Below are 8,791 nucleotides of genomic sequence, written 5' to 3'. Positions count from 1 at the left end.
GCCACCCAGAGAAAGCGCCCAGGCAGGAGAGGACAGAGGCTTGCCTCCCAGCCTTCTGCAAGGCCCCCAGGGGCTGACCTGGTCCCAGGAAGCCACCAAAACAGCACTGGGGGCCCCTGGGGCTGCGGCCCTGTGCCTGGCAGTGCCCAGCATCATGGGGAGGGGCCCAGAGGCCTGCAAAGCCTGGGCTGCCCTCCCTGAGCCTCACCCTGGGCTTCACCTGGGCCCAGCCCACTGTTTGCACTGGGCTCAGGGTGATGGATGGGCCGTCAGTGCCTCTGCCCCTTCCACCTAGTGGCTCAGAGGATCCAGCGGGCCAGAGGCTGCAGTCCCTGTGCTAAGCCAGGTGCAGAAAGTCACCTGGGGCTCTGTGCCAGGGAGGAGCGTGTTAGTGAGGGGTGGGGGCATGTGAGAGCCCTAGCCCCTCTCCTCACCTCCTCCCATGAACCAGGCAAGGGAGGGACTGGGTTAGACACCTCCTGGCCCAGAAATGGACCATCCCGGCCCCAGAGCCCTGACCAGGAAGACTGTCCCTTCCTACCGTACTCGAAGTGACAGCTCTGTCCCTGAGAACAAATGTCACGAAGCTTGAATGTAATCGATCAAACAAACAGGGTTTATGGCAGCAGGAGAGAGCTGTTGAACTCTTCCTGGTAGCTAATTAATGAGCTCATTAGGAGACAGGGTATGTGGGGAGGGAGGGCCAGGCCCGCTGGCTGGGCTGCAACCTTCTAGAATGTCCTGGGCTGAGCTTGAACCAAGTACCCTCCCCACAGAAGGAGGCAGACCCCTGAGAACAGTCTGGGTGGCAGCGCGCCCCCCGCCCGCCAGACTCTGTCATTTAGAGCTGTCTGTCCTGGAGAGTAGCCGTGAGGGGCTTCCTGGGATGTCCCCTGGGCTGTACTGATTGTGGTGGTGAACAGGGGCAGGCATGCGCCCAGTCCTGGGTGTGAGCATCAGAAGCTCAGTGTCCAGGCTCTGCCCTTGGTCTTGGGCTGCAGACGGTGCCTCCCACCTCGGTGAGGATCTGGGGAGGGGGCGGCTGTGGGGAATCCAGTCTGGTCTAGGTCCCCCTGAAATGGAGTGTTTGCTCAGAGACTCTGGGCTACCCTCTGCCCAGCCTTGGCACTTTGGTGTTCTGCCAGGGGTGGGTCCTTGGGCAGCCTCAGGCCTCCAAGTAGACCTCCACCAGCCCTCCAACAGAATGCATACGGTAGAAGACCCCCAGAGGCAGACCAAAGTTGACGATGGTGAACCACGTCCGGTAGCCATAGAAGTCCTTTTCCAGCCCGTTCTCAAACTCGGGTGTATGCCAAACGCGGGCATCATCCACAACTGGGGAGGAGAGGAGGGGGTTGAGTGAGGGGGAGGGCTCTCTGCGTCCACGGGCACTCCACCCAGGGGAGGCAGGCCCCAAAAGCTGCTAGCACCCCCCCCCCACCCTTCAGCCCTGGGCTTTCAAAGCAAGCCGTTCCTCCCCAAATCCCCCACCCCGTACCATAGCCACCTCCCTGGCTTGCCAGCCTGAGCTCTAGGTGGATCATGTGGCCTCACGTTGCCACCAGCCATGGCCCAACCTGCTCTGGGCTCCCCTGTGCCTTGACCTCAACCACCTTCTTCTGCTCTGGCTCCATTTCTCTGCCAGTCTTGACTCTCCGCTCTCTCCACCTGGTCCTGTCTTCTGTCCAAATCCTGCCCCTTTCTCAAGACCCAGATTAAATCTTCACGAGGCCTTCCTTGGCCCATGGGGCCCACATTTCCTTCTCTGAACTCCTACTGTACATAGGGCCAGGTGATGATGTATGGTGGCCTGTGTCAGGGGCTTCACCACCTGAGGTGTTTCCAGCACGGTGCGCCTAGAATGTGTTCCTCATGCGCTCCAACGACCCTGGGTGTCCCGGCACTGCCCCTGACGGGCTGTGGGACAACCTAAGCCTCCGTTTCCCCATCTGTCAAATGGGGACAGGGATGGTGCATAACGGTGGCTGCTGCAGGGGTTTCCTGTGATGATTCAGTGAGGAGCTGAGCTACGGCATGGGGAGGTGGACGCGAGACTTTAGCTGCCTGCCAGACGGCCAGCAGCCATCGTCAACACCTTCCCCCAGAGAGCTTTTGGGAAACCAGGCACTTGATGATCTCTGCCCTTTGACCCAATTCAGTGGATGATCAATTATTTGGCAATTCCCTCACTGGCCCCCTGGTGTCTCTCCAGCTGGACAGTATACTTCCTGAGGGTGGAAATCTCACATGTTTGTAAAGAGCACTTAGCGATATGCTTGGCACGTTCATTCATGCGGGCACCTTACAGCGAGCTGGGGGACACTGCTCTCAGCATGGAGCTGGTGGGAAAGGTGCATGTGTCCCTGACAATAAAAGGGACAGGCCCGTTGCCCTTGGGACAGTCGATGCTCAACGAACGCACCATTCCTTCCTTCCTGAGGGTCCCTGAGGCCACCCGGGCAGCTCCGTCCCCACGCTCCCGCCCTGTCCACTCACTGTGAGATTGCAGAGGATGAGGAAGAGACAGATCTCCTTGAGCGCCCGCCGCTTCCAGTTGAGGTGGCTGTAGGAGTGGATGTAGGCCAGCGAGGCCCGCCGCAGGTCCTGGCCCAGCTCCAGCAGGGAGCCCCGGCGGGGCAGCTCGGCCTCCTGCTTCCCTGCCGTCTCCCAGAGCGGACGCCGATGCAGGCCCTCGATGATGAAGAGGTTCTGGGCGATGTGCTGCAAGATAATCAGCAGCGAGTAGGCCAGGATGAGGCGGTTGAGCAGCTCGTGGGGGCGAGTGGCCACGATGGCCACGATGGAAAAGTAGGCGATGCCCATCTGGCCCAGCGCCGCGCCCATCAGCAGCACCACGTCCAGGCTGCGGGTGGGGTTCTTGAGCGTGTCCAGCTCTCGCTCCTCCAGCCCGTGGATGGCCGTGCCCGCCAAGCACGCCAGGCTCATGGCGGGCAGCACGGCTACGTAGAAGGCATAGTAGAGGATGAAGTATTGGCGTGCGATGGCGAGGCCACTTGCTTCGATCTGGAAGAGCACGAAGACGCACACGCCTGCCACCAGGGCCAGCAGGCCAAGCAGTGGCCCGAAGATGGCCCCGTGCAGGTGGAAGGGAGGCGTGCCGGGGTGGGCACCTGCGTGGGGTGCCAGGCGGCGGCCCACGTTCTTCCACATGACAAAGAGCACGGCACAGCAGATGAGGCAGTACTCGGTGCTGAAGGGGTAGAGCATCAGATAGCCCTTCTGGAAGACCTCGCACACCGTGGCATTGAGGCACACGCAGGTGTTGGTGTCATTGCCTGGGAGGGGGCAGGGTGGGAAGGGATAGTTGTTCAGGTGGACCTCGTTCTGAGGAAACCGGCCGCACCGGTCAGTCCCACACTCTGGGAGTATGGCACCCATTTTCCAGACTTGGAAACTGAGGTCCAGAGACAGAAATCAGAAATCGCGGGATGGCCGTTTCTTTACAAAGGGATTTCAGACTTCAGGAGCCAAGCTTTTGTAAGGACACATCATGTCTTTGGGGCCAAATGTCACCTCAACAGATTACTTCTCGGGCACGAGGGGAAGTCTATGACTTTACAACAGGAGGATCTGGCTGCTGCATCTGAACCCTCGGCTACATGCTCTGTGGGGCAATCAGACAGCTTGCCTCGTGATGAGGTCCCTTGCCAAGCTCACAGCATCAACTGTGGAATGCCAGTGTCCAAAGCGTTTAACCTGGATCTGATCGAGGCTTTGGTCCATACTTCCAGGTAGCAGGCTGAGCAGGGAAGAGGAGGACAAGTCAAATGCCACCACTAGGAAGCAGCCTGACAAACCTCAATGCCATTAGGAAAACAGAGACGTAAGAGACGGAACCATGTTTGAACACAGCATCGTAGGAGACATTTCACAGGCTGGTTGGGGAAAGCTGAACAGGTCGATGGAGAGGATAGGGATCATGTTGAGGAATTCTGTTAGACGTTATGATCCGGCTCAGGTCATTTCTCATGGTTCGTGGGTTTGAGCCCCACATCAGGCTCTGTGCTGACAGCTCAGAGCCTGGAGCCTGCTTCGGATTCTGTGTCTCCCTCTCTCCCTGCCCCTCCCCTGCTTGCACTCTCTCTCTCTCTCTCTCTCTCTCTCAAAAAATAAATAAACATTAAAAAAATTAAAAGAAATTATAACATTGTGGTAGTGGAGGGAAATATACTTATTTTAAAGAGATGTGCATGAAAATGTTTTGAGATGAAATGCTGTGATCTCCATGATGTAATTCGGCAAAACACTGAAATTATAGCAACGTGTTAATAATGATTACCTCTAGGTGATGGGTATATCCCGTTTTTTTACTCATCTGTATGTTTGACTTTTACTAAAAGAATCCGTGGTGTCACTTGTCAAAAATTCTCAGCACAGCTCTTCTGAAAAATGTATCTGAGTCTAAAGAATGTCCGCAGTCCATAGGCAGGCTGGGATTTTTGCAGCGGGGGTGCAAATGCATGAATGTGCTGGGAAGGCTTGGCTGTACACAGGTCAGGACGGTGATGCCACCTGGGGGGAGTGTGCTTTACACATACAGGTGTGGCTGAAACCCCCATGTAGGTGTGTGGGATGTAGCCTCTAAGGGCAGACTGTACAGGTAGGGGACTGGTCATGGAACAATCTGCGGGAGGAGGGTCTTCTGCCCGGAAATCTTCTGTCTCTCCTGATATGTCCGGGGATCCACAACTGTGTTAGGAAGACATCCGTTCCTTTCAGTGCTGAAGCCTTTTTAGTTTCTTGCAAGTAAAATGCGAATGCTAGGGGTGGGGCGCATACCTGGACTTATCAGCGAGTAGCTCAGCCAGGATTTGTGGGTAGCTAAGGTGACAGCTAGATGCCTGGAGCCGGGCTGCACGGTGCCAGCACCGATGGGGCAGGACGAGGACCAGCGTGTAACGATCCAGAGTTTGCTCCCACTCTGGGAGGGAATGTGCACGTGCGTGCGAGTGTGTGTGTGTGTGTGTGCATTGGGGGCTGGGGGATCATGTCTCCTCTGTACCTGAGAAGTTTTCCACAAGGGCGCTGAGCTCAGCCTTGATCTCACGGTGCATGGAGTCGTTGGTGACAGCCAGAACCCACAGCAGCAGGTTTGTGGCCAGGGTCAGCATCAGGCCACACCTGGAGGAGGTGCCACACTCTGTCCACACAGCCTGGCTGGCTCCCGCGTGCTCCGCCCTCACCATCACTGCCTTGGGGGAGACAGCTCTCTCCCAAAGCCAGATCCCATCTGGCATTAGGACTTCAGGAGAGGCAGCCCTAGAGGCCCCTTGGGACCCCTTCCCGGACCGACGTGCCACCCCAGGGACACCCTGTCCAAGAAAGCTGTGGGAGCAGGCACTGGCAGGGGACAGGAAGCCCCAGGGGTTGGAGGGAGAGAAGGTACCCCATCTTACCTAGTGAAATTGGTCTGGACCTGAACACAGTCCTTACAGTGTTTCCAGAGCACCCAGGTCTGAAAGAGATGGGGCCTTGAGCGCCCAGGGTGGGGGCAGGGGTGGCGGGAGCATGGGGTATGTGCCCCAGTTGCTTGTGTGTATGTACAATGGAAGTGACAGTGAGGACGTCTGGATTGGAATCCTGGCTCTGCCGTTCCCTTGCTGTGTCGTCCTGGGCCAGTGGCAAAATATCTCAGAGGCTCAGTCTCCTCATCTCTAAAATGGGGCTAAAATGCCCACCTCTTAGGGGAATGCCTACTTATCGGGGAAATGGACGGGATGATGCAAAGAAACGGCCAGCACAATGCCCGGCACAGGACAGGGACTCAGGAGTGTGAGTGATGTTGGTTCCTAAGAGTAGCTCTGTATTCCTGGGGGGTGTGGATTTAGGGATATGCAAGTATGCACAGGCAGGTGTATTTATAGGGGTCTGCATTTCAGTGATGCAGGTACACGTAGCTGTGCGTGGACGTGGGTATGTGGAGGCAGGCATTAGTGGGGGGCTGCGGCCCGTGTGCACATATGCTAGGCCCTGCTAGCTGCGCCTAGGCATGGTCGGGGTGTGTGTGTGCATGCGGCATGGGGACGGGAGAGGCCTGTCACCTGGGCGCCGATGAAGACAATCTCGATGACGGGGAAGATGAGTTCCAGCTGCGACTTGCAGTGGATGTGGCTCACGTCGTAGCCCAGTCGGAAGACGTTCAGGCAGACGGCACAGCTGCCGAAGAGCACCAGGGAGCCTGGCCGGGCCAGGTGGCCGTTGGCGCCTTCCCTGGGCCCGGCTCTCCCTCCCCACCCCTCTCCGGCCACCCCGTGCCCCAACACTCACCCCGCACCCAAATGGATCCTGCATGAGGGTCCCGGAAGAGCATGGCGTGTGTGTGGCGGGTGGTGCAGGTGGCGTAATAGAGGAGCCAGAGAAGGGACAGGGCCTTCAGGGCGGCCAGCAGGATCCACACGTCGCCCAGCGTGACAGCCACGTTGTTGAAGATCATGCTACAGATGAAGGCTCCACCCAGGAACACCACATTGAGGGCCAGGAGCCCCGAGAAGAGCTGCCCTGCCTTCTGGGCCTGCCTGTCTCTCCGCAGCAGTGAGAAATGCCGCGCCAGCCAGGACTTCTGGTACGGGGGGGCAGGAGCTCCCATTTTCTCGGCCCCCGTGCCGACTTGGTTCTCCTCGGCCGGGGCCGCTCCAGTCTTCTGTGCTTCTGGAGAGGCCATGGATGCAGGCTGAGAAGGGGCTGGGGACACAGGGTCCTGGTTGGCTGCCAGGCTTTCCTGGTTTCATTCTACCCCTGCCCTTAACTGCTGTGTGACCTAGGGCAAGCTATGCAACCTCCCTGGTCAGACACTGGAAATAATAGCAGCTTCCTTGTCTACTTTACCGGACCTGAGGAGGTTCACACAGACCAGGGGTGGCTCAGTCAGTTGAGTATCTGGCTCTCGATTTTGGCTCGGGTCATGATCCCAGGGCCGTGGGATCGAGCCCCACGTCGGGCTCCGTGCTGAGTGCGGAACCTGCTTAGGATTCTCTCTCCCTCCCGCCCCTCTCCCCTGCTTGTGGCTCTCTCTCTCTAAAATAAAACAAAAAACAAAAACAAGCCAGGGGATATGGGAATCCTTTGTGCTCCAAGTAAAGATAGGGATTATTTCGACTGGCTTGAGGAATACCTCCCTCCCAACGCCCTGCAAGGTTATCCCACTTTCTGCCTCAGTGCCTGATCTGAAGACGGAAATAACTGTCCAGGGAGCCAGGGCATCTGCATAATGTCTGGCCACTGGACATTTTGTGACTCGTCACCACTAAATGGCAGATTGTGTTCTGCTGACTTTCTGGGAGGAATTTCCCTCTGGAAGGCAGGGAGAGCAAGAAGGTGTCCCTCTCTTGTTCTGACTTTGATTAGCTGGGTAATGTTGCCTACAATGTGTTGAGAAGGATCCTGAGTCTGAGTGTGAGGTTGGTGGAAAGAATGTGATTTGAAGTGATACTTGATTATGGATGTATATGTGTATATATAAAATACTTTTAAAAGTCTAGAGGAGGGGCGCCAGGGTGGCTCAGTTGGTTAAACCATCTGACTCTCGATTTCGGCTCAGGTTCTGATCTCACAGTTCGTGCGAGCAAGCCCCAGGTCGGGCTCTGTGCTGACAGTGCAGAGCCTGCTTGGGATTTTCTCTCTCCCACTCTGTCTGCTCCTCCCTCCCTCCTTCTCTCCAAAATAATACATAAACATCAAAAAAAGAATAAAAGTCTAGAAGACATCCACCGGATTCACAATAGGAGTTTCTTCTAGGGAAGGGAGTAGGGTACTAGGATTGGGAGTGGTTTAACACTCTAGTTTCTATTTTGTAATTTTTTTTTAAAGCTTATTTATTTATTTTGAGTGTGTGTGTGTGTGTGTGTGAGCAGGAGAGGGGCAGAGAGAGAGAGGGAGAGAGAGACAACCCCAAATAGCATCTGCACTGTCAGCACAGAGCCATATGTGGGGCTCAAACTCACAAACCTGAGTCTGAACCAGAGTTGACATTGTAATCGACGGAGCCACCCAGGTGCCCCCAATGCTCTAGTTTTTTTTTTTTTTTAAACGTTTATTTTATTATTTATTTTTTGAGACAGAGAGAGACAGAGCATGAACGGGGGAGGGGCAGAGAGAGAGAGGGAGACACAGAATCGGAAGCAGGCTCCAGGCTCCGAGCCATCAGCCCAGAGCCCGACACGGGGCTCGAACTCATGGACTGTGAGATCGTGACCTGAGCTGAAGTCGGATGCTTAACTGACTGAGCCACTCAGGCGCCCCCCAATGCTCTAGTTTTTAAAGGCACATTTTTTATGGGATTGAAAGTAATTTTAAAGCGCATTAAGATTTAGGGGCAAAGTTCTGGGATTGACTTTCAATATCCGCTGTGAACACGGGACAGGCTGGGAGTCCAGCATGATCCCCGGTGGGCCCTTTGGGTACTCATTCCTTGTGGGGCTGAAGCTACACTAGACAGCGAGGATAGCCTGGTGGTTCCGGGTGCCGTCCCCGTGGAAGGCTTCTCCTGAGCTGACCCGGGAGGCCCTCTCGCCATCCCCGGCCATCTCTGAAGCTCTCCCTTGGTGCTGCCACTGCCCACATCCCTGGTACTCTGGGCTCGGGGTGCCAAGTGCTCTCTGTCCCCATCCTCCAGGCGGGCAGGAGGTCTGCTTCTTAACTACCTCAGTCAGAGGCCTCTCCATTCCCACCTCTCCCAGCAGGTAGCCAGGTACCCTCCTCGCCTCTCCCCTATCAACCTCTCAGGTCTAAGCCTGTCCATTCCAGCCTGCAAACCTCTCTTAGACTGTTCTTT

General features: G+C 56.3%; 1 protein-coding gene across 1 annotated transcript; it reads right to left on the bottom strand.

Annotated features, from left to right (window-relative positions):
* Positions 1 to 655: 655 nt before the first annotated feature.
* OTOP3 (otopetrin 3) lies at positions 656 to 8,543 on the bottom strand. The gene is given in 8 exon segments (XM_032595715.1): positions 656 to 1,302; positions 1,305 to 1,335; positions 2,497 to 3,296; positions 5,024 to 5,142; positions 5,418 to 5,476; positions 6,063 to 6,199; positions 6,289 to 6,739; positions 8,454 to 8,543. Coding segments are annotated over 8 exon segments (1,824 nt in total). The 3' UTR covers positions 656 to 1,165.
* Between the last annotated feature and the right edge of the window lie 248 nt (positions 8,544 to 8,791).

Source organism: Lynx canadensis, chromosome E1 (genome assembly GCF_007474595.2).
Source record: "Lynx canadensis isolate LIC74 chromosome E1, mLynCan4.pri.v2, whole genome shotgun sequence".
NCBI classification, from domain to species: Eukaryota; Metazoa; Chordata; class Mammalia; order Carnivora; family Felidae; genus Lynx; species Lynx canadensis.
Note: the sequence above shows the minus strand (reverse complement) of the source record. Positions and strands in the feature narration are given on the sequence as shown.